This window comes from Falco biarmicus, chromosome 14 (genome assembly GCF_023638135.1).
Source record: "Falco biarmicus isolate bFalBia1 chromosome 14, bFalBia1.pri, whole genome shotgun sequence".
NCBI lineage: Eukaryota > Metazoa > Chordata > Aves > Falconiformes > Falconidae > Falco > Falco biarmicus.
This window is the reverse complement of record NC_079301.1, coordinates 10,115,345-10,140,790: the sequence shown is the minus strand read 5'-3', so window position 1 is coordinate 10,140,790 and position 25,446 is coordinate 10,115,345. Positions and strand designations below refer to the sequence as shown.

At 47.3% G+C, this 25,446-nt stretch overlaps 1 protein-coding gene across 2 annotated transcripts; it reads left to right on the top strand.

The window, feature by feature from the left end:
- Positions 1-1,149: 1,149 nt before the first annotated feature.
- On the top strand, positions 1,150-7,578 carry LOC130158797 (protein FAM162B-like). 2 transcript variants are annotated; one of them, XR_008825492.1, is made up of 5 exons: positions 1,150-1,383; positions 3,148-3,253; positions 4,624-4,732; positions 5,370-6,827; positions 6,995-7,578. XR_008825492.1 is itself a non-coding variant. In XM_056359841.1 (4 exons), the coding sequence occupies exons 1-4, from the start codon at positions 1,272-1,274 to the stop codon at positions 5,475-5,477; spliced, it is 435 nt and encodes a 144-aa protein (XP_056215816.1). In that variant the 5' UTR covers positions 1,150-1,271; the 3' UTR covers positions 5,478-7,578. The 2 variants fall into 2 exon arrangements, 1 of the variants encoding a protein (XP_056215816.1); XM_056359841.1 differs by having other exon boundaries at positions 5,370-7,578.
- Positions 7,579-25,446: the final 17,868 nt, after the last annotated feature.

Sequence of the window (25,446 nt, the reverse complement as noted above, 5' to 3'; positions counted from 1 at the left end):
AACTTCATGTTCTCAAAAAATATAAAACATGTCTGTAGAAGGTAGAGTTTTTTTCCTTGGGGGCAGGAGCCAGGTAGCTGGAGCTGCTTCTGTCTCATATCTTTCATCCTCTTGGCCCTTAAAGAATATCCTTGCCAGCATCCTGAGCTCTGTTCCGTTGCAGTTCCTCGCTTTGCTCTTAGATACACTTTGATTATCTGCAATATTGCATTTGATGGTCTTATTAAATAGTTTTTAAAATTTTCCTTTTGGCAGCTGCTTCTTCCCTTTTCCATGGAATTTTTTACCTTAGTTGTAAACCAGCTTTATTAGAGCTTTGTATGTCTAAGGAAAGTAAATACCCCACTGCTCCAAATGAGACAAGTATTTGCATTTCCATTTCCTGACCCATCAGGGACAATTTTGTGCAAAGCACAGGAGAAATGTCAAAGTGATAAAATGGCATTGGTTTTGGTTCATTCTCTGGTTAAAACAGCTGATATTATGGAAAACATCCAGCACTATCAAGACTTCATGGAGTTCAAATTCAGAGAGGGCGAATCCTTTATAGGTACTGCTACATTTCAGTGATAGTTTTACTGACTGACAAATGCTACATCACCGGAGGTTTTTGACATAATTTCTTAGTTTACTGTTTTAAACCTAAATTATGTTGGAAATGTATTTCTTTGCCAGGGAAGTTTGCAGTCTGGATGTGAGATGGACTCCCCGTGTGCATTTGTAGCCACAAACATCAGCTTTAGTTTCCCTCCACCAAACCACGTTTATTCTGAGATAAGGGAAACACCGCTCCTCTGCAAAAAGTCTAACACAACTGATTTGCAAGATTATTTTTTTAGCTAGGAGCAATTAAGAACTCTAACAGCTTAACTGGCTGTGATAATTAGCAGTCACAAGCTATCTTTGGGGAAGTACAGCACACTGTCCTATTTTAGTCCTGCCGTAGTAAGGACTGAGAAAATTATGTAAATACCCTTTACTCTCCTGAGCAACAACTTGGGCTGGGCATGCCGTGCCACAGCAGTGAACTCTGCCTGCCTGGCCGGGAAGGTGCAGCACTTTGGTAAACACAAGCGATAAATTTAACTAGTCATCGTGACGCAAGCAAAAAACTATTGGCAGCCAGGGTGGAAATGCGTGCTACTCCCTTCTTACAGGAAGCGGTAGTTTGGTGTTAGTAACTCCTAGAAGCAGCCTCCTGGGCTCCTGCTGGTCCCCCCCGTGCTGCCAGGCTGGTGAGGAGGTGGTGGCCGGGTACCAGCCGGGGCGGGATGCTGGGGCGGCTGCGGGGACCGGTGGCTCGGCTGGTCCTGTGCCCTGCCAGAGCTGCTGGTAACAAAGCGAAGGGCGCTCGGGACGTGGCTTTGCAGACAGCTAACCCAGGTGGGTAGAAAGGTTTTGGTGGCTGTTTCGTGCTGCGGCATGGAGGGAAGGGGTGCTTGCTGCAAAGGGTGAGAAAGTGACCCTCGTTCTCATCTGTGGCTGTTACGGCAGTGCTGCACCTCCTGGGCTTACAGACACCCCCAGACAGAGCACACGGAGAGCTCTGTCTAGCAGAGTGCACAGGGATAAAGACTTTTTTTGTGTTAAATAGTCCTCCTCCTGCAGCAGTAAATCCAAACTGATATTTCATATCAGGCAGCCTGTTAATTTAAAAAAAAAAAAAAAAAAAGTTTCTCCTCCTACCCAGCTGCCAGGTTTCCAGAGGAGGACTGGTACATGGCCCCACATGCGGAGGGCTGGTACAAGCAGCAGACTTGGACCCTCTGCTCCCCCTGGCACCCCTTGCTGAATGAAGCCCTCAGCTGTGCCTGCTCATGGCAGGCAGTGCCCAGGCTCACCTGGCGGGCATGGGCCCGTGCTCCCGTGAGGTGGCTGTGGGTCTCCAGCATGGGGCTTTGCCCTTGTTCTCCTGGGATGGAGCCTGTCTTTATGGCGATCCGTCTTACTGCTTGTTGCAGATCTGATTCAGACACTTGCTGACATTTCAGATGTAGCTCTCCTGGTCTCACTGCCACTCTGTAAGAGAAACAGGAGAAGCAGAAGATTAAATTCACCTGGTGGTCTGGGTGCCAAGATTTACACTTGGGTTTTTGAGCCATCCACGAGTCCTGGCATGCACGAGCAGGCCTGGGGCCAAGGCATGTGATGTAACTTCACCATCTCAATGCAGGCAGGAAGGGATGCTCCCTGTGCCCTGTTCTGTAGAGGCAGCAGTTTCCTTTCAGCCAAGCACCAGCAATCCAGCAACAGCCAGGGAGTGTAGGGCACCAAGACTGGGGGCATCTTCATGTCCACCCGTTCCTGCATGCCCTGGGCACCCACTACACACCAGTCCCACATTTGCAAGCACAGGGCACCATGACCTAGCATCTTGGGTGCACCGACCTGGGTTGTGAGCAGTCCCAGCTACCTTGCAATGACCGCTCGTTTGCAGTGCAAACGCCAGGATTTGAGCTAGCCGTTGCTTACCCTCTTTTCAAGGGTCTCCCTTCTGCTGCCCGTTGTGGCCTGTCATTGGGCTTGTTTCTATCCAAAGGAGCCAGAGTCCTTTTCTCGTTGTGCTCGGGGTGACAGCGTGCTAATGGCATCACCGTGGTTGTCTGGTAGGGTGTAATGTATCATCATTAGAGTACAGTAATGTGGTACCCAGCTTGCATGAGAACGACTGCCAGCCTCCCACCAGGCTGTATTTTAACAGACCTCGTCTCTCTGTCAGCGCTTTTAGAAAGAGATGCTGTTGAGGAGTTATTAGTGCTGCTGGCAGTTTCCTTAACGCACTAGTTGGGCCATTTAAAAGCAAGATGCTAGCAGGGTGAGAGCATGCTGCGGACTTGGGTGGCTTCAGCCCCACATCCTTTCCCCCCATTAATAAGGATAACCTTCCTGATGAAGAGTTTTTTAGTTTAAAACCTACCTACACTAAAGAAAAAAATGATTAAACTAAATAAAATAAGCTGCAAATATAACAAAGCATCTCACACCAGCTGGTGAGTCCTTTTGACATTAGAAAGCACATTTGGCTCTCACAGAATATAAAAGTGCCATTTTGAACTTTCAGCCCTTTTCCCCATGTAATGACAGCTTTTTTCCCTCTTCCCTTCTTTAAGCTTAGCTCATTGTTTTCTTTTCTAAAACCTCTTACAGGTTACAAAGCTTTCAAAAATGACAGAAGCCCTACGAATTTTGATAAAAAGGTGTTAGTATGGGCAGGACGGTTTAAAAAGGAGGAGGACATTCCCAAGCACATCTCGTAAGTAGACCTGTCTGAATGATGCTTTCAGATGTGAAGATACAGGCAACAGCACCTTCACATAACCTCACTTGGTAAGGGTTAGTGCTCCTCCATGCTGATGGGGCCTGCTGTTACCGGTGTCCAAAAATCATCTGAATTTTTAGGAACATGAATTTTTTGTCACGCCCTGTGAAGTTAACTGGACTCATTTGTTTTAGAAATCATGAGTTTCAGACTAAGCCTAAGTATCTTTTGTAAGACAAGTGGCTTTGTAATTCAGAAGTCACAGTAGTAACACGTAATCCACTTTGGATTTTTGCATGCTTTGCTAGTTTTTATTGATTAGCAATTAATAATGCTGCATAACTTTTAAAAAGAAATGTGGGCTATACACAGCTTTGGTGACAGACATCTGCAACAAGTTCCTCATGTCTGGGCTATGGTTTCACCTCCTTGTCGAGCTATTTTGTTAAAGGATTGTCACTGGGTTTTGGAGACCTAATGCTTCCTGGCTTGTGACGTCCTGGGGGCTCCTCCAGCTGGCCTTCTCCCTGCAGGTATAAACAAATCCATGGCTGGATACGATTTAATGAATGAGTCATTGCCACGCTGCAGTCTCTTGCAAGTGTGAATTGCTGGATAAATGCCAGGAGTGGAAGGTGTTGGAGATTTCCCAGTGCCGGCTGTGGCTGTTCAGCTGCTTGGGAAGACATCTCCGTGTGGGTGGTGTGGTCACCTGCTCCAGCCCAGCTCAGCCTCCTGGTGCAGGCAGGTGCTTGCGGCGCTGGTGCCAGCTGCCAGGCAGTGGGACGGGGCTGCAGAGCACCATGGGCAGCTGCGATGGGGATGTGGCCACAGGCACAGTCACCACTTGCCGTATCTCTTTGCTATGTGAAAACTCTCCATTGCTCTTAACCAAAATATTATGCATGTGCTTTTAGTCCACTGAGGGTGGCATTGCCTGGCGCTGGTGGCACGGCTCTAGTGTCTCCTGGTGCTGTGCAGCACCCCATACCCTACCCTAGAGCACCCAAAGGTGGGCCTCTTGCAATTCCATTATCGTGATGGAAAGACTTTCCTGTCCTTGTCATTTTTCAGGTGTTCACCCTCATATGCAATAAAAGAAGTCAGGAGAGCAGGATTTGTTATTCCTGTTGTTACTGACAACTGTTGGGAGTAGCAGTACCCCACCTGCGTGCGAGGGGGGCTAAATCTTTCCCCCATAGGCTGATTTCTTGAGTCCTCCTCTAAGTACTTGCAGAAAGAGAAGAAAACACATTGTACATTAATAGGCCACTCCTGAAAGACTTGAGGATTCATTACCCAGCTCCCCATGATCTCATTTCACACATGCTGCTGCAGGATGGAAATTGCTTTGTCTTCCGCAGGTCTGAGGTCCTCGACGCAGCAAGGAGCAGTGTGAGGATAAAGGTTTGCTACATCATGATTGCACTGACCTTGCTGGGCTGTTTGGCCATGGTAATCACAGGCAAAGAAGTGAGTATTTTTTCTGGGTAAACTGATCTACTTAACGTATGGTCTATATGTATGCTCTCCTTGTAAATAAACGCCCCGGTGACAGACAGGTTTGAGAATAGGTCCATATAATCAATATTTGCACAGAATCTGTATCACCCCGTCCTCTGGAGGAGAGATTGGCATGGGGAAGCACAACTTGCTGGTTAACGTGTTCCTTCTGACCCCCTTTGCCACAAACCCATACAGTGCAATGCTCTGCATCATGGTACCTGAGCAAAAGGCCAGTCCAAAGGCTGTGGACTAGCTCAGACAGTGTCAGCGGCACCTGGTCCTGCCCTGCCTCCATGGGCCATGAGGCTCCTGTGATCCTGCCTGCGTACCACCATGGGCACCAGGAGCTGTGACACTCGCTTCTTCGCATCCCACCGGTGGGGAAGGAGGGTGTCCAGCCTGACTTGCACGTCCCAGTGCACCTGTAAACAGCTCACAGTGTAATTTTCCTGCTAATCAGAGCTGCAAATATTGAAAATTGGATAAAACTTCTGTCACTGCAAAATATCACGAAGTGGGGTGTCAAGGCAAGTGGTGCAAACGTGGGGAAATTTAGTTGTGGGAAATGTGTGCATGCAATTATTTTTCACCATTTCTTCTCAAGGCTGCTAAAAGGGATCACACGCTGCTGAGGATGAACATAGAAAAGAAGGCCAAATGGAAGGCTGAAGTGGAGAAAGATCAGGAGGCAGCTCTTGGGAAGTCACAATGATTGGGAACAGATTTATTTTAACAGCAGGAGAAAAGCGGTTTGCACATGCGGCATATGTACCTGTCTTCATTTAAGTCTTCGGAGGTTTTTCACTGAAACTCTCTCAGGGCAAAGACTTCACTGCTTAAAAACTGCTCCACACCGACTGGGAAACTCCTATGGAAATTCCAACAGCTGCTTTCTGTGGCCTCCGGTCTTTGGCACTGGGTTCAGCTGAAATACAGAAATCTCTTCTAAACTGCAAAGCATGGGAAAGACGAATGCAGGACTTCCTAGCTCAGGATCAGCTTTTTGTGGTGCTGCTGATGCTCCGTGTGGCCGTGGGCTGTGTCCTCCACCCCAGGAAGGATGTGGCCCCACACCAGAGAGCATGCCATTCTGTGCGATGCTTCTAGGGCAAACAGCTTTGGCCAAAGTGACCTAGGGCAGGGGGAAAAGGAGTCTGAAGTATGTTTTGCAGCCACAAAGAGATCAATTACCTCTGAGCCTGCTGCCATTGCTGTGCCCTCTCCCTCCCCAGAGCCTTGCAGGATCCCATGGCCAGGGAGAGGGGGGACACATGCATGAAGAGGGGCTGGGAAGATGGAGGAGTGTGAGCAGACCCTGATGAGTGATTTGGGCCAAAAGGGCTTTGGGGCCAGAGGAGATGGCAATGTTGTGGAGTGGTATAGTGGGCACATGGAGTGATTTGGTTGCTGGGGGGCAGCTCGGGGAACCCATGTCTGATGCAGGGAACCTGGTCTGGAGGCACCTCTTGTCCTGTTGCACCTCACAGGTTTTGCTTTTTCATCTTCTGCTTCTAATCATTGTCATGAAAGTTGTCTGGCACTTGCTTAGTTGTGATTTTAGTCAGGAGTAATTCTTAATTCATGGTTTGCTAAAACTGGTTTCTTTTTAATCATCATAGTTCATTAATTCATAATAAAACAGCTGTCCAATTACATCTAAAACAAACACATCTCTTCACAGCTTCATTTAAAGTGTCACCAAACTCTCCGGCTTGATGTTTAACAGATGGGAGAGATCCTAATGAAATATTGAAAGTTACATTTTCATGAAGTGATTAAACATCAAGACAGACCCCAGTTCACATGTGCGGGTGCTGACGGTCTAAGCCCCTGTTGGTTACCCCTCGGGACCTGTAAGACAGGCTGGTGGAGCTGGGTGCACTGCATGGGGTGCCAAAGGACATCGGAGTGACAAAACCCAGCCTTCTACCCCGGCTCCCACAGGAGATGGCAAATGCTGCAACCGTGCCCAGCCAAGGCTTGGCCTTTGCAAGGTTTATTACTCAGAGCGGTTGCATTTGTGCTCCGGGGGAGTCTGCAAGCTCTTGCTCAGGTCTCTGAGGTTTGTTGTACCAAAAATCACGTCCACTTGTTGCTGGTGTGTCCCTACACAAACAAGCTGCTTGCCAGGAGGGGCTGGGGCACTGGCAGGCAGCAGTTTTGGGCTCTGGGACTCCATCTCCTGCACCTGTGGTTGCTGCACAGCTTTTTCCTTCTGATGCTTCCTAGGAGTGCTTTTCTCCGCACTGCACTGCACGCCCATTTAGGATGAGGAATGTGTGTGCCAGGGATGCTACATCTGTCACAGCTTGGTGTTTGCGGTACTTGTTTCCAACTCACGGCTCCGTGCAATACAGTACTGCTCCCTGCAGTATTCCTCACAAAGTGAATCTCAGGGAAGTGAAAATGATGGTGTAGGACAAGCACAGAGTGAACACGTCTCCACTGAGAGGGCAGTTTTGCCTGCACAGGTAATACGGGCTCTTTCATTATACCTGACCTCCTTTTCTTGGTTAGTGCAATAAACATCAAGAATTACCTCAAAGTTAGTGTTCATTTGGGGATAAACTAAAACAGCTCTGGTCAGTTGCTTGCATTATATTTTGTTTTAATTCTCAACTGGCTTTCACATGACCTTTCTAAGAAGGCACGTGTAACACTTAAAAGAACCCCTTTTGATGCTCATAAACAAATCCACATCCATGTTCTTAGCTTCCATGACTTAAGCAGGAGATGACCATAACTGTATATAAAGAACAAGAAAATTAATTGCAGCTTATTCCACTCTGCTCTGCACTTCCCTCTGCCTGGGGGGGGAAAAAAAAACAACCCTGCTTCAGGTGTGAGCTATTATCAAATCCTCTTAAACAGCCCAGGTCTCTGTTGACTAGTGTATAAAGCTGCTGCATTACCCTTCATCATTAAGAAAAAGGAAAAATCAATTCTTCCTCCCTGAGCTGCTGATGGGCCACTTCTGAGCAATCAGATGACCCAGGTGTTTCTGGGCTCTCACAAAGAGCTATGACTGCTATGTAGGGAATAAGCTTTTACTAGTCCCAGCTACATGATTATTCATTTGAATATCTTAATATTCCCCCCAAAATCAATCGGACTAATTGCTGGCTTGCACTCAGCGGGTGGCTGCTGGCACGGTGCAGCCTCGGCTGCAGCGGTCCCTGGTTGTAACTGGTGGTGCCAGCAGAGGATACTGCACTGCTGATGCCTCTCCAGTGCTGGGACTTATCCCTGCTTGTTAAAACCGGTTTCCATCTGTGTTTGCAAAGTCCTTTGACTCTTCTCTTGAAAAGCTTCTAATTAACACAGCTTCCTGAATGTAAAATTGGCTAATCCTCACCACCTTACAGTTGTGGGTGGGTTTTTTTTATTATTATTTCCCCTCCCACCTATATTGCCTGAGTGTCACACCTGATTTCCCCAGTCATTTAAAAAAGGAATGGGAGTTGTTATTAAGTAGGAGCTTTTCTTCCCTTTTTTAATAACGTGCCTTGTATTTCCCCAGCCTAGTCATGAGGACAATGTGGAGGGAGTGACCCCTTTCTGGGGCAGAGGATGGAGCTGAGTGTGCCACTTTGCTGTGATGCTCAGGGAGACCAAGGGTGAGTCCTTTCAACTCTCACCTCCTCTTTTACTGCTCTGTGCCAGGGGAAAGAATGGTTCCTCCCTTGCAGGATTTTTGCCATTTTAATGAACTCCTATATGAAAATGCTTAATATGCTGTTGGCTGGTGCCATAGAGATTTGCATTATAATAACAATTATTGTGGAAGATTTCTGCCTGGTACCTGGAGTTGATGTAATTCTGCTTCCATTAAAATCACTACTGCAGTTCCTTCTGGCTGTGGATTAAGGTTATCATCCACCATTTTTTGATGTTTCAGTGATTATCAGAGACTCGGCTTCCCCAGGCAGCCTGGCTGCTGTGGGGCGGAGCTGAGTGCACCGAGCCTTCTTCTGCCAGTGTGGTGGGACCAAACTCGTATGGGAGGCTCTGCATTGTGAGCACCCCAGTGCCTTGGAGAAAGGTGTGAGATGGGGAAGTCTGAGCTCAGAAGACCTCAGTCCTTTTCTTACTCGTTTTACCTCTCTTTATGACCTGTTTAGAGGGTTTCTGAAAGTGCCACTTGATGTATTTCCATCCATTTCAGACGTGCAGTTCTTCTCCTGGGACACAGCAAGGCTGACACGATCATGCACTTGTGAAGGACTTTCTCCCCAGATGTAGGTGAAATCTTGCCATTCAGCAAAGCCTCACTTCAAAGACTTCCCTGTTCTTTCAGTGTTTCATCTCCCCCCAAGCTGGGAAACTGCTGCTTATTTTAAGGCTGAATGCACCCAGTTCAGCTTCCAGTCATTGGGTGTTGTCTTCAATATTGAATACAAAACATCCTATCTCAGCTCTCCCCTGTGTTTAACTAGTCACCTCTCAACTATTGTTTGCAGTTGGATTCCTGCTACGTTCAAAACACCTGTAGTTTCTAACCATCGCTTGGTGGGCATCACTGCTTACTGGTCAGTTAAGCGATTGACACTATAGTGAATTTATTCCTGTATCAAGTGATTTACTACATTAATAGGCTCTTCACAATCCAAATAGGTATTTTTGTTTGCTTTAGCATAGAATCAATAATCCAGTACTTCTGCAGAAAGGAAGGATGTAAAAGCTTTCCAGACTTTGCTGACTACCCTGGAAAATTAAAAAGCACAGTGGTTATGCATCAGAAAATTATTCTCGTTTTGTGCCTAAGGCACCGGCACCTGTGGGAGCAGCATGGCCAGTCAGTCACTGCAAATCTGCTTTTGTTCCTGGGACTGCCAAGGGTCAGTTCAAAGGACCTTCAAGGTTGAAGTTCTTCTCTTATTAAGATACAACAATGGTTTGTATCTGTAAAGGGATCTGCTCCCTCTTACCACAAAAATCTTTCCAGCTTGGAGCAGCCTCATGCTTTCTCCTTTGCTCAGCATCATTGCAGCAAATAGGTGCTGGCTGCTGCTGCTGGCCCACAGGTATCTGGGGTCCTCATGCCCATCACAATTTCAGAGGTAGCTTAAACGCTACTCTCCTGTTTGGATTTGGCAAGAAGTCATTCTAGCCCAGCAGGAAAGCAAGGCTGATGTTCAATAATTTGAATTAATTAATGGATCATTCCATGGTAGCATTAAAGCAATTTTCCATGGTTAAGTAGTTCTGTGATCATTAGTGCTGTATAATTTATCGCAAAACCTCTGTGACAGTCATATGATGAGTAGGTAGCTCCTGAAGGGCTCTGAAAGGACCCGATCATTTCGTTTCTTTGCTCTACGAAGCATCTGGACACAAACCTCAACACACCACATTAGTGTGTCTGTGCGTGACACAGCTTTCCACATGGAAATGTAAAGCTGGGATCTGACTCTCTCTGCAGCACCGTATTCCTCAGTGAATGGACATAAACCTTGAGCTGTTTGGGCAGGGACTGCTGTTTGCTGGGGGGGGTGAGGGCTTGCCACAGGGAGGAGGTCAGCCTGGAACAGGATTCCATAGGAAAGCGTTGGGCTCACTCATGGCTTACGTATGCTCTGCAGCAGAAGCAGAGTTATCAGAAACTGCCAGTGAGACTAGATCAGAAAATCGAGGCATTTGCATGCTCGTCTGTAATACACTTCTCCCAGATGACGTATGGTCCTGAGATTTTTTTTCTAAATGAAATGGAAACCAAAATAGCCAATGAATTAGTCATATGCTAATTACAATAGTTCCTAATGGTTCATGTTTCTGTTTCCGCAGAATGTATGAATGCAAACACAACTCATGTGGTGCACTGTGAATTGTACCAGTGTCATGCCAAACTCCTGGGTCCCCAGTAGCTATTTTATCATTGTCTAAGCATTGTCCTGCAACAAGTTTCTAACAGCAGGGCTATAATCTTTACCAAGGACATCCACTAGGTACGTAAAGATGTCATTAAAGCAATGCTGCTCTAGGGGGGATGAAACAATCTCCAGAACAGTTTCAGACTGTACTAAGGGGCTAGAGTAAACCTTGAAAGGCAGGCAGTTAAATATCCCAGCATTTCAGTGCTCTAAGCCCCATGAGAGAGCAATTTTACTTGACAAATAAACCTTAATGCAAAGCACGAATACAACTATTGCATGTTGTTCTCTCCCACCCACTCATTTCATTTTTTCTTCTCCTGAGAGCTGTTGTGCAGGTGGCACAGGGAATGCTGTGGGCTGGGGACCGCTGGGCACCCACTGCTGTGGCACGAGCCCACACACAGGCAGGGGGATGCTGTGAGGCTGCCAGGAGCTGCACAGTGAAACTGCAGAAATGGGCAAGGACCTGCCTGTGCAGCTGTAGCATCTAACGTGCCAGCTCCCACAGCTTCTCTGTACCTGGTAACGTTTAGTGTCTGAGGACTTTTTAATCTACTTGCCTCTTGTTGCCTTTGCTGAATGCACCAGGGAGGGATTTTAAGCTCGTTTCAGGTGAAGTCTAGGTGTCTGCAGACTTCCATGGGTGACGGCTGGATGTGCAAGTGTCTTCTGCTGCTAGGAGCATACCGGTGTCCTGTCAAGGTGGGCTCTGGGAGAAACTGTCCAGCAAGGAGCAGCAACAGCCGCTGCTCAGGTGGCACTTTACATGCAGCTCCCCAAAGGCAGCTGATTCCATCCCGGCGTCCTTTGCTCCAGGCCAAACTCTGAGCTGGCACCTGGGTGCTCTGCAGCAGATGGTGCCATCCTCCCAAAAGCCAGGCTGTGAGAGCCCAGCTGCTTGGGGGGTCCCAGGGCAGCATCAGCTCAGCCAGCACAGGTGAGAGCTGCAGTTCTATGACCCAGGGCTTTCACCTGCCCATGGGGTGACAGAGCTGGGAACGGGGTGCCTGGCTGTGGGGGGGAGCAGAGCAGTGCATCTGCCCTTCTGTCACATCCTTCATCTGCCTAGCTCGCCAGTACAGGCAGTTGCTGTGCTTCATCACCCTCTGGACCTCCCACAACACATGGACTCTGCAGTGTTCATCAGATGGGACACTGGCCTTATTTTTAAGAAGTCCTATTAAGGACTGCATGTGACTGCCTTAAGATTGATCATCTTTGAGAAGAAATAGGACAGAGTGTTCAGCAGAGCAGCTTGAGCCCAAATATTTTATTTTGCTTTAATTAGCCAGAGAGAAATAATAATAATAAAATAAAAAACCCAAAAAAAACTGGCAAAAGTGTGCTTGCACATGAGCCTGAGTCACCCATCTCCAGATCCACTTTCCATGCACAAAATTACGCACCAGCCTGGAAAATGATTCACAATATCCCTCAGGTTTTTTTCATTTACACATATATTTACATAAAGAAAAGTAAAATCTCTGCAGCCTACCTTTATCTTAAAAGTAGGTTTCCCCTGAGACAGAGTGAAATAGTGTGGCTGTCTCATCTGAAGGAGGAATGATGCAAATTTTGCTTTCAGCCCTGTGGAAAGAAGCTGAAAGTTTTGCACTGGGAAGAGGCAGCCAAGACTCTCTCACTGCTGCTGGGGAACTAACCCCTGCCTTCCTCAGCAGCTCCCAAAGCACACCGCAAAGGTAGTCAGTGCCATGTCGTCTTTTTTAGATGCACCCCTGGGAGCAGGGCTACCCCGAGAGGGAGCAAGCCCAAGTGCAGGCTGGCATGTCCCTCACCTCACCCCTTGATGGGTTTGTTTAGCTTTTAGAGCTGAGGACTTAGGATGCATGAGCTTTAAGGGCTAGGGTTTGGGGTGCTGGGAAGGGTCTCCCATCACCCAGGGGCCTGGAGATGCTGCTGAGCTCTGCCTGAGACCACTGCAGTGGCCAGCCCCTGTGGGGCTCCCTTGGGACTGGACCAGAAAGGTAACTAACGAGAATCCCTAGCAAGTGTTGATATTCAGATTAGGAAGCAGCAGAGAGCTGAAATATCCACAAACCTGGAAAGGAGATGAGGGAAACAGCCCAAGTGTGACCCAAGAGAAAGCAGAGCTTTGCCCCTCTCTGACTCCCTTCTCCCTGGTAATGATGTTTTCATCAACAAAGAAAAGTGATTTGAGCAGCTTTTACATGTCATGTAAATTTTGAGTCATGGCCTGGAAATTAAGGCAGCGTCCCCTATGCACTTAGCCCCTCGCAGAGGCTTGGCTGGGGTCTGGATGCTCTCACACAGCAGTTGGTGCAAGCTCAGCGCTTCCCAGCTAACATACTCCCTTGCTGCTCTGTATGCAGGCATACTTCTATAAACAGCAATAAAACCATGTACTTAACCAATAAAACAGGCATAGGAGCTCTGACATCCTGGCATCAGAGCTGAGAAAATGGCTCTCTTGGAAACTAACCCTCTGTGTAGGCTGAACCATGATGATTTCTGACTCTACAGCTATTATCCTCCATTATCCCACCCACCGTCTCCCTGCCCTGGCCGGAGTGTGCACTGTGTCCTATGCTGTCTTTCAGCCCATGATCAGTGTCCCTGAGACCCCAGCAGTGATCCCCTTGGATGCTGTGTGGTTGGGGCAACTTGGGTGCTCGCCAGCCCGTGGCATTTGGCTGGGCGTCGCTGTTATTTGCTCAGGTTTTGCTGAGCATAAGGTGAGCTCTGCTTGCAGCCTGGCAAGCCCAGCTCCCACCGGGAAGGGCTCGGCACTGTGTGCTGCTCATCGCGCACATTGTGCATCCTGACTAACAGCATCCTTATGCATTTTACCAACTGACTGGCAGACTCATGTACCGGCTGAGGAAGCACGTTGTGGAAGGGGAAACCTGTCTGCCTGCTGTAAAATGCTGTGTAGAGATCAACTGCACGCTGTTTATCTGGCTCCACAAACCCAGGAGCAGTTTTACAGCACTGGCATTCCAGAAACGCAGGCTTTGCTCTGGAGAGGTGGAGGAGCAGCTCACGGCTCGTGGTCTGAGATGAGGGAGTCAGGAACGCGAGTTCACGTAAACTGCCCTGCTAAGTGCAAACCTTGGTGGTTTTGAACTGTAAGCCTCTTGGTGCTGAATTTTGGAAAAGTAGATTAAGTGCATTAGGAAAAGGAGGATTTTGTGGTGTGCGTCTTGGTGTCACAGGTGGCTTTTGCAATACCAGCATGGAGCAAAGCACTGGGGGACCGCAGGGCTGGGTGGCTCAGTGTTGTGGTGATGCTCATGGCTCTGCCTGCTGCCGGAGGGCAGGACACAGCAGTGCTGTGTGCACTAAAGTGCATGTTTAGTGCTACCATGTGCCCTCCAAATGTGCTGCTGTAAAAGCCGGTGACCCCTTCCCTGTGCTCCTGGCATGGGGGTGGCACAGCCAGGGCTCGTGGGGAGGCGAAGCAGCATCACTCTGTGGGCTGTGCAAGGGCTGAGCCGAGCACAATGCAGCCTGATGCAGGGCCTCCAGCACCTCCTGAACCTCTCCTGAGGATGAGTGTGAAAAAGCCCTGTGAGCCTCTGGACAGAGGGTTAGTGATGTTTTAGTGGCTGAAGCGTTCCTGCTTCACCCTAGCTGCCAGCTGTGTCTGATTTTGAGCACTGCTCTGAGCTAGTGCCCTGCCACAGAACCAGGAATCGTGTCCCAAGAGTGCGTCTGGTCCGTACATCTGCCCCACCTCAGCCCACCCGTATCCACCTGCCAAATGCTCTGCTCTTAGCCAGGTGGCATCCACGCAGACCATCAGGTTTTGATCTGGGGTGGGATTTTCTGGTGACCTCACAGGGGTGGCTGTGGTGGCTGGCTCAGGGCAAGCCCGCTCCTCTGGTGCACCCACATCAGCACGTTTCGCGTGTGTGTGCCCTCCCCATCTTGTGAGAGAGGAACGGGACTCCTAGCTACATTTTAAAATGCAAGACCACATCCTGATATCTACGGAAAGTTAAGCTTGGTGCAAGAACCACTTTAGAGACTTCGATTTTAATTGACTGGAGAACAGCTTTTAACCTAGGTTGAAACTAGAGGAAGATTTGCATAACAATTGATCTAAAAGCTCCACTACCTCCCACAGCCAGAACAAGGAAACCTGTTTCTGCTGGGTTTTATGTTTTAAGTGCTTCTAACAATGGAGCAATTCAGTGTTTAAGTACAATTTGCAGGTTCTACAACAATAGCCTGCTGCAGAGAAAACTCCCTCCTGGCATCTCCTTGTTTCTCAAGTTCAGCTATGAGGCCTGAGCTCATTTTAGTAAAAACTTTCTCCTCCCTTTGGTTTACCATTCATTCAGTTACTTGTTTAAGACATAAGCAGTTCCAGAATATACTGTTTTAATTTTTTTTTTCTCCTTGTGGCAGAAAAAGCCATTAAGCCCAGATTCAGCTTCATGCACATGACCAAAATAGCTTTTATTAATGCCTTTAGCTGTGATGAGTGAAAACTCCAAGCTGTCAGCTTTAACTGCAGGAAGAGTCCCGATGCTGTGCTCAGGTTTTATATTAAAAAAGGATGAGAAACCACATGTCAACATGTCAGTGAAAAGCCCATGAAAATGAGAATGCACAATGCATTGTTTATTAATGTTTTGGTTCAGTCAAAATGTAAAAGCTATCAAATGTACAGGAGAAAGTGCAGGCTGAGTTTCTGTCCAGCCAGGCTTTACAGTCCCTGCTTGACTTTTTCCCCCCCCCTCTTTCAGCTTTCCAAGTAGGAAGCTCAGGGTCCAGCCAAACAGCTGTTTATCTGCTTCCTTACACCAGCAGCTATCCGTGCCTCTCCTCCCTCAGATTACCTCCACCACTGAGCAAACCTCTCTGGGCTCTTCCATGATTTACTGGCAACCTCCTCCATCAGGTCACAAAATTCAGTTTCTGGGTGTGAAACAGGACTTGTTGAGCTGGGCTGCCCAAAGAAATGCAGGTCTCCTTCTACCCAGAAGCTTCATCTCAGCAGAGCATGCTGTGTGGCTGTCTGTCTGTTGGTTTTTGATGTCAGGTGTGGTGCTGAGCAGGTGGGGTAGAGCCATGCAGCCTGGACCATGCACATCCCCTCGCCGGTAGTGCAGCCCCTGTGCAGGGTGCCAGATACTGACTATGGTACCCAGGTCCCACCGTGATGGCAGGGACTAAACCTGCCCCACAGGGTAGGACTGAAAGAGGGAGACTGCTGTTAATGGGTTATCCATCGTTAGTGGGGGGAACTGTGACATGGAGGTGGATTGGGAAGCACTTCTGTCTTCCAGCAGTTCACCTTACAGCGGCTGCTGCCGGCCAGCTGGGATTCGTGTTCACACACGTCCAGATATTTCCTCTTCTGCTTAATCCTGCAGCCTTGTCAATAATGAGTTTGCACTATGCAGTTGGACAGACACTGAATCTAGCCCAGATTTGATCAGGGATACAGGAAGACAGTGCTCTCACACCTTGCAGAAGCTGCTATCTCCTCTGCCAGAAACACAGCATTTCTTTATTTTCAAAGTAAATCTCTGGTTGCCATGGTTTCAGGGAAGCACAGGTCTCTCATTGCTGAAAGGCTTGAGCAACAGCGCAAGAGGTGTGAAGCTACCCAGCCCCGCTGCCGGGTGGATTTGGCCACTGGTTTCCATGCCAGCATTGCCACCTGGGCCACCTCCAGCTGCAGGAATACAGGGAGCAAGGTCCTCTGGCCCAGGCCTCAGGGCACTTCCTTGGCTGTAGAGATCTTACCAAAATCACGCCTACTCCATGTGGTCGCAACGCATGGGTACAGACGAGGTAGTTTACACCTTCAGAGAAATATGAAAATTTGATTTAAGGAAGCCCTCCTGTGTCAGCACTCTGCCTACGAGCTTCAGCAGGATGTGTAAAATCTCTCCTGAGAGCCTGAAGATTTCCCCACTGCTGTAGGTTTAGTGTTAGAATCTTTTTTTTTTTTTCAGCCTGTTTAGCATCCAGGCTGTCTATCAATACATCCTGACTCAAAGGACTGAGGATAAAGGATTTTGACCTTGGTTTATTTTATGCCTGCAGGTGAAATCCTGTAGCCATTAGAGGCAGTTCATCTGTTGCACATCCAAGGACCGGGCAGGCGTTATCAGCAATACTAATTATTGTCTTTGGGGCATCCGTGAGGACTGTGGGATGCAGCACATCCAGTGGCTCTCAGGGGCAGGCTGGCAGCTTAGGAAATGCCCTCGGAACTGCTCCTGCCTTCACTGCTGGCCAGCACTGTGCTGATTAATCGCTTTTCAAGCTCAGTGAGTCCATCATCTTGCTGGGAAATGTTGAGAAAGCAAATATGCTCTGAACAGAAGGCAGTGAGTGGGCTCTGGAGGTAGAACTTGCTCCCATTTTAAATAGCTCTTTGTCGGTGCAAAACTGAGTTTGTGTAGGATCCACTAGTGCGTCGCTTTTTCCTTGCTTCAGCCTTTTTCCCTTTGAGGGAAGACAATTTCTTCACTTTTTCACTGCTTTTCACATTTCAGTGAGAGTTTTGGGAAGAAAGGATGACTTCCTTCCCTTCTTTCCAGCAGGGACGTGTGGGGGGTGAAGGCAGAAGAAGATCTTAGGAGGACAGGAGGGATCTGCTCCTCCTGGTCTGCCTGCACTGCCCAATCCATACTGGCCACCAGCATCAGCTTTGCAAGGGAATACCTGCCCTTTAACTGGCACAATTTTTGGAGAGCGGGAGTGACACGAGCCAGAGCTGTAGTTATGACAGATATAAAAGGGAAGAATTTGCCCCTTTGCACTTTCTTCATTGAGTAAATGACAACACTTTTTAATCCAGCATCATTAAACTGTTCAGGAAAAACAGGAGCTCACAGAAAGGGAGGCTGATTCCTGTTTCTGTGTAGATCAGAGCCACCAAAGTGACTCTTTCTACAGCACCAGCTCCTCCATCAGCAGCAGAGTGAGTCCAAGAGAAAAAAAATAGTCAGGGAGGCAGGAAAAAAAAATCCACCTCTTTTTTTTTTTCTTTTTTTTTTCCCCCCCCCCACCAAGTTAAATGACCTGCACTGGGGAGTTTCTAACACTTCTAAATGGTTGACAGAAGGTCCAATTCTTTAATTCTTTTCCTGTCAGACTCTCACATGCTTCAGTGTGATGAGGATGCCCTGTGAGTGCTGAGCAGCCTCTCCTCACCCAGAGCCGTGTCCCTTGTGCATCGTGTGTGCTCTGCCTGTGCCAGCTGCTCTGGACCACAAGTTCCTTACCTGTGTCCAAAAGCCCTGCTCACCAAATGTGCTTCTTGCCCTCACCCTCTTGGACATTTATCAGGCTTTTGAGCTTGCAGCTGCTCAGGCAGTGGGTGCAAATTTTGGTTTGTGGTGGTGCTGGTGTTGTTTTTAAATAGCTGCTGTGTTTGCAGCTGGCTTGGGTTTGGGGCTCCTGGTGGCTTCCAGCAAAGGCAATGCTGTCAGTGTGGGTAATTCTTCCTTCTCTCAGGCATTCAGTGTAGCTCTGTTGCTGATGTAAGGACACTGTCTTCTGTCACAGGTAAACGGACATGAGGCAAGGAGGAACGTTTGGAGATGGGTAAGTGTGGCTTTTGTCATGTCAGGGTGAGGCTCCTTGCAGTCTGCACTGCAGCTCTGGCCAGAGGGAAGGTAGCCAGAATGCAGCTCTATTACTGACAAAAGCCATTTCTGAAGCACTTGATGATTTTTATAGCTTTCAGTTATCGTGAGCAGATGAAGCTAAACCAGCAAGGTTAGCCCCAAGTGTGAAGCTTGCTGCTTTCCGAGGGAAATCAGCCTGGTGCCAGGGTCCAGTGGGCAAATGAGGTGCTGCAAACCAGCCGAGCTCTGCCGAATGCAATGCTGTGGGGTGACGCTGGCTGATGGAGGCAGGTGTTGGGGGCAACGACAGCCTATCTGGGTGAAGAGAAAACCAACTTGCAGTACGTCCCAGCCACACAGACCTGCTGCTGCTCCTTGGCTGGCACAGACGGACCAGGAGGTGGCCATCCCACAGCCTGGCAGGTTGCCTTTATGCACCCAGCCTCCTATGCCCCACAGAGGCTTGTGGGTCTTTAAAATGCTTGATGGTATGGCTGAATAATCCCAGTTGTCCCAAAGCTCCCATCCCCAGTCTGGATGGAACTTGTAGATAGGATAGGTCTGGATAGTCCCTGTTTCTGTAGCTCCCAGCCTTCATCTGAGACTCCTGTACCGCACGGCAGGAGCAAGAGAATACGCCTGAATGTCTCCATCAGCTTTTCAAACATGTCTGAGCCCTGAAATCTGAAATTTGGCCAATACAATACTCTCCAAGGAGCTGTGTAGAAGCTGAAGAGCACATATGGGTAAAACCAGCATCACTCTCCTGCACTGCACAGGGCTGCAGCGCTGAGAGCTGAACAGCACATTATGGCATGCATAAAATTAGTGACATTGTGTTTTTGTTTCCTCCTTTGATTAGGAAAGCTTGTTGCAAGTGGTGTGTTTAAACAGATATTATGCAGGATGGCGATAACCAGTTTTAAGTCATTATACAAGCAGTTTAATTTGATGTTGCTCTATAAATAATCTAAGTCTATTTGCATGTATATTTTGTTGACAGGAAGATAAAAACCATAATTCCTACAACAACATAATGATGTTATAACAGTAGCAAAAAAAAAGAGGAAAAATTTGCCTTACAAAATGCAGTGGTTCAATCATTAAAAAATAGAACTTAATCACATCCAGCAATATTTAAATAAAAATAAGTACACCTCCATCCATAACTTCTGCGGAAGTAGAAAAATGAGAAAAACTTTCCATGAAAGCTGTAGAGAGTATGTTTTACTTCATAGCTGAAAATACTGCCTGATGTCAGTGTTGTCTGGATCAGATTATTACCTTGTTACAGAGAGTGGTATGTCCTGGCTCATCACTTAGATATGCAAAGTAAACTTGGTTTTTTTTCACTATTCTTTTAAGAATATCACACATTCCATGCTTACAAAAGAAGAAGAACAGTTTTATCATTTGGTCAAAAGAATCTTTTAAAACAAATTTCTCTTTGTTGTGAATCCAAATGCAAAGCTCGGTGGTCATGTTGGCCCAGCACAGCTGCTGGTGCGGGTGAAGATCTGCTGCCAGAGCGTGTCCCTGCTACTGCTGGAGGTGGGCAAAGCTCACGGGAAGTGGAAATAAGAGCCTAGCTTTCACAGATGGCAAAGAAATTCTTTTATTTGGAAGTTTCTTGACACCAGGCTTGAAACATCTACATCATACAGCATCTAAAAATTTTATCCCACTTGCTGCTGTTCTGCAAGCGACGCTTGGCAGATATAAACTTGTACCAAATAGGGTAAAATTAAACTCTGCTGGGGGTCCTTTAAGTGTTAAGAGCTGACAAATGTGGTGTTGATATTGTGTGCTGACATTTCCTGAAATTTTGCACTACATTTTACAGAACTGGCTGCTGTTCATGTTCACTCCCCTAGCTCCTGCAGGGGGACCTGGGCACCTCTGCAGGTCTCTCCCTGTGCAAAAATATTATTTTTTTGAGTTTACACGGTGTTTGCTGCCTTGCAGTGACATTTCCTGCTCAAGTTTCCCTGCTGAAGTCCCCGCTCGGTGCTGAGCACAGGATCCCTAAAACAGGGCATCCTGGCCTTGAGAGCTGACTTGATGCACTCCTTAACGATGTTTTGTGTGAAAGTGGTTCCAAGCCTGGAAGGAAACCTGGGGTGAGGCTTAGCTGTGCCCAGCCATGCTCGCCTCAGGCCACCTAACCCAGACAACACTGCAAGGATGAATTCTGTTGAAAACAGCAAATCCATCCTGCAGATCTGCCTGCCAGATCCCAAAAGCTTCACTACAGAGAAGTGACAGCAAACAAAGTTCATTATCATCAATGGTGAAACAGAGATGCTGTCGGCAATCCTTTACTAGCTTCTAACTTTCACTTATTGAGAGTTAAGTGTTATTTGAAGAGAAGGGTGTAGCCTTCTTTCATATTTTTCCTTACTCAGTTTCTTCTGAATGAAACATTAAAGTTTTCAACTGGTGCTGACAGTTTGGAAGAGGGACTGTGTTTTTAGTGTTGGTCTATTGTTTGTTCACTATTTATTACTCCTTAAGATTTTGCTTTAATTTAACAAATAATTTCTTCTGTCTGCAATAAATAAATAATTAAAATAAAATAAAACCATTTCTTTTCCAAAGCCACATTTGCCAAGTCAGGGATGTATTACCATTTTGTTGAGGTGCAGCACTGGTAAAAAAAAGTCATTGTATCTGCAGAGAACACACTTCATTCATTTCACAGTGGTTGGTTCTTGATTATCCAAGTTGAATTTCTTAATAAAAGATGCCTGTTGTTGGAAATAAGCCATAGTTTTAGCAAATATTCTTAGTGCAGTAGTTAATAACCTGGCCATTTTGGAGGCAGTGCTTTTCAGTTTTACATCTCAGCTTTGAGGCTATGAGAAAGCATGGGGTATCTCATCAGTTCCTAAAAGACAAATCTAAAAGGCATTTTCCTGACTCGGACAGAACCTTCATTTGTTGTCATTTTGAACAGCTGAAAGTTTTTTTTGGTCTCACATAACTTCTCTCTGCTTGTTGTTGTTGTTTTTAAAACAAGAAATTGTAGTGTGAAATGGGTTCCTAATGTGGAACAAAAGGAACTGAGAATGAATAGCACAGAAGTTCAAGCCAGCTCCCAACAGAAAGTTGCCTAAGTGAGGGAGTCAGCAGGAACACGCAGAGGTGAAAGTTTAGCCTGCTTGTAACTTTTGCAAGGAATGATCTTAGAAAAGTAAAATTACTAAAAGTTAATCCAACCGAGAGTTTATGTCCCAGTCAATTTATTGCTAGTCTTCCGCAAGGGAAAATCCAGAGGCCCATCTTATTGGTACGTGGCACCTCTGTTTGTGTAATGCTCAGTGCAAGGCGGCAGGTGGGACTGGCACGTGTCACCACGGCTCATGTGGGAAACTCTGCCTTACATTCATTAAATTAAATCTTTCCAAAAAGCAGCTGGCAGCAGGTCTGGGTAGGCTTTATGTCTTCCTGGATCAGGGACGTTCTCCCAGACCGGTAAGCAACACCACTTTCTCTGCGGTGATGAACACATCTGGGTATAGAGTTATTAAGCAAATGCCCTTTGATTTGCAACGGGGAATGGTAAGCAGCTCTCTATGGGTTTACCAATCGGCACGCTATGTAAGATGACTAATAATTTATCAACATACAGTATGCATTTACTGCGCGTCAGAACTTAAACTAAATTGGTCCCAGATCTGAAATAGAGTATGAAAAGCAAACAGATAAGAATAAAAAACAATTCTATTATGAGGCTTCTGATGCATAGGCATAAAGATAGGAGATGTGAAGAACTATCCACTGCTGCTCCCATCCATCTGGGAACGTTTCACTGACCCAGGGAGACCAGGAGGTGTCTAATTGCTTCTGCTTTTTTAGCAAATGGATAATTGATGGGTTGTTTGTAAATGACATTCTCATGGTTGGTTGCATAGCCAGTGAAATCTGTCTGAAGCGATGGTTGGAGGCACTGGAGAGCTCTGGTCCTTTTGCAGAAGAGCTGCAGTAGATAGAGCAGAAATGCGTGTGGCTTCCTTGGGGATGCCTGGGGAAGACACATCGGGAGGGGTGGCTTCTTGGGCCAGCTTCACTATTCTGGCAAGAACAGGCTTTTTCACAGCCGGAACAGAAACCTGCTAAGCACCCGCCAGCCAGCTCCTGTGTGCTGACCTCCCTGCCCTGCGGCATCCCCGAGCTGGCAAGCGTTCACTATGTTGCACTCTCACCTCTATCACCAGCATTTTCCATGTCCTTTCCTGCTTTTCCAGCTGCTTATCATTTGTCCTTTTTCAGGGCATTTCTTTTCTGTGGTGCACAAAATTCCCTCTCACTGTTGGTGTTTGTCTTTCTACCTGCAGCATTTTTGTGCTGAAAAGGACTGTTGTGAAATCCTGCGGTTTTCATGAATTAAATGAAGTGATAGGAAAGCAATCAGACTCGGGCATCTCAGAGCAATTGCCTGGCTCACAGCACTGCTGGGGCTTTGCAGTTCACTATCTGCTGGACATGGAGAGTCAAGCTCCCTAGGTAGGTGGTGCTGGGTCTGAGGGTTTTCTGTCCTTGCTGGAGATTCCTTGAGTTTCTTCCAACAGGCACACTGGACCTCTCTCCTTTCCAGTTTCTTGCTTGGCTAATGAGCTGAACGGTTCCTTCCTGGCTCTCTCTGCTCAGCCAAGGTGCCGAGGGATATGGCCAATGGAAATCAATTTGGCTGAGGAATGGGTGCCAAGGAGTCTTTCCAAAGGAAGCAGAAATGCTTGTGCAGACTCACATTTTCCAGTCCAGTCCTCCAGCTAGCAGGGCAGCATCATGCAGAGCATGTAGGATTGATTTCACCAGCAGCTCTGAAAGGCCTCCTTCACCCGAAATGTGCAGGTGTCCGTGCCGTGTTGGACTTAGCAACATTGCCATCTCATTTCTGTAACTTGTCCAACTCATTTGTATGAATCACTTTACTATAGCAACAGGTTTGTCTTCCTTCTTGCAGATATTTTTGTACCCAGCAGGAAGAAAGACTCTCCAGTGTTTCTTTCAAAAATCACAAAATTAAAGGGTGAAATATTCTTAAAGAGGTATGGCTCTTCATTGACAAGGGAAAAAATACATCCTTCAGCTCAAACTGTTCCTGGCCCTTCTCTCTGGTCAACATTCATACGTGTGATGATTTGAAGAGGGAGAGCAGATTATTTGTACTTTTTTTTTTTTTTTTAAAATATAACTTCTGGTTAGACAGAGATGAGCTTGAGATCAGCCTGATTGTCACCCTGAGGACTGGGGGCAGGCTCCTTGATTTCTTAACTCCAAGATGTTTTGTTCCTGGCTCTGCTGAACGCTGCTGCATGAACAGCAGCGGCTGAACTTTGAGAGTGCTTGCAAGTGGGTTTCAGCTCTCTTGATTTAGCCAAGGGAAGCCAACAAGGACTCAGCCTGCATTTTGATTACCACTGCAAGAAAAGTGTGCGGCGGTGATTTGGGTGGCTGCAGAGGAGACAAGACTGGTATTTGACAGGGGTCCATGACTGCTCCTGTTTGCTCTCCCCTCTTGTGCTGAGGACACCAATTGTACCCTCATTTCATCTCTGGTCTCACTAATCATCTAGAAGCACTTTGTTAGTTCTTGTTTAGGGATGTAACTAAATATGGATCAAGCCTCTCATCTTCGTGCAGTGACAATAACGATGTTCTTTAAAGTGCAATTTCTCATTGCAAAAGCTCCTTGACTGTGTGGAGTTTTCCCTTGTGCTCTGTACAGTTCAGAGCATCACTTGAATTTCCCCCTGTTGTGGTTATGAACCCCAGTTCAGGTGTCTTCAGCTTATTATTTACAGCATCAGTGAGTACTCTGTTCAGTCTTGGAGGAGGGGGGGAGTGGAATAAAAATCTCTTCCCCTGATAACATAATCTTTGCTCCGTTTCATCACCAGCTGGGATCAAGGCTAGAATATTTCTAAGGCCCATTTCTTCTATCAAGCAAAATCAAAGCTGCTGAACTCTGCAGGGCTGGCTGCTGATTGAAGTGCAATCCCTCCTAATCACTGCAGCCTGCGGGTGATTGACTTGTGGTGCTTCTGTTAGCCAGCGGCCAAAGCTGACCACAGGGCAGGTGCTAGAGCCTCCTGGAGATGAGCACCAGGTGGCTTTGGCCCTCTGGCTTAGGCAGGTTGGTGGGAACGTACAAGCAGCAGCTGATGGACTAGGGGAAGGGCAGCAAGGAACTAATTAATATGAGCCTCAGGCACAGAGAGAAATAATGGCTGATGCTGGTGGGCTAGAAGAGGACTGGGGGTGAAAAGGTAAGTGAGAAACAAGGGTGAAAAGAGAGGGGTGTAACAGGAGCCCCTCTCCTGGTGAGGTGAAGGGATCCAGCTCTTTCTGAGGTTACTCACTGTGCATGAATCAGCAGCTGCCTGAGGTGCTGCTGTGTTTTCTCCGTGTCTTTAGTTTCAGGGTGAACTTGAAGCACCTGCATTTAGGGAGGAGAACCTTTCCTTGAAGAAGCAAAGGAAAAACTCCCTAGCCCCCAAGCATGACCTTGCCCTTCACTACATTCTGGTGCCAGCTCAGGGAGGGGGGGCAAACCTCTGCTTCTGGGCCCCCTTTTCCCCAGCTCTGGGCTATGCAGCAGCTTGCTGCACTTGAACCCCTGAGCCCTCGGGTTTCAGAGGTGAGCAGGGACCTGAAGCCCTTCCCAGAAGGGCAGTGTCCAGTCTTGTGGCAATGAAGACGTTCCATGGTGAAACGGGTGGGTGTGGTGCAGCGATGGAGGCTGGCAGGGTGCGAGGGGGACGCTGCCCAGCTGGTGCTGGAGGGCAGCCTCCTTTGGAGGAGAATTAGCTCCTATTAGAACTAAACTTCAACTTAATTATTTTAGCTACACTGGGATAATTTCAATTAGCTCTTCACATCTGATGCTATCTCTCCTGTTTTTCTTAGGCAGTATTTGCCCTGATTTTTTTTTTTTTTTTTTTGCTCTTAAATCTTAAAATGATTAAAAGCCTTGCCTGTTTTCTAGGTGCTTTGTATTTACACTCTGTGTCCCCTTGTTAATCAGATTGGTCAGGATATTGAAACAACTTACTGGAGGCAGTTGCTTTTTGATTAAACCTCATCTGTGGTGTGGAGGTTGGGCTCATTTCTCTGCCTCTCTTATCGCGTCAGAATCAACTCTCAGCCAGGCACAGCCTCTCAGATGATTACAAACGTTCTTATAAAGTCCCATCGCACCCTCCCCCTGTGGTAGTCACTTAGCAACTGC

What these genes read in the sequence shown, in the direction of transcription:
- LOC130158797 (XM_056359841.1), top strand. Translation starts at nt 1,272, where the DNA reads ATGCTGGGGCGGCTGCGGGGACCGGTGGCTCGGCTGGTCCTGTGCCCT. An exon ending in GACATTCCCAAGCACATCTC is followed by an intron (nt 3,254 to 4,623) that starts GTAAGTAGACCT and finishes TGTCTTCCGCAG; the next exon opens with GTCTGAGGTCCTCGACGCAG. An exon ending in TGGTAATCACAGGCAAAGAA is followed by an intron (nt 4,733 to 5,369) that starts GTGAGTATTTTT and finishes TTTCTTCTCAAG; the next exon opens with GCTGCTAAAAGGGATCACAC.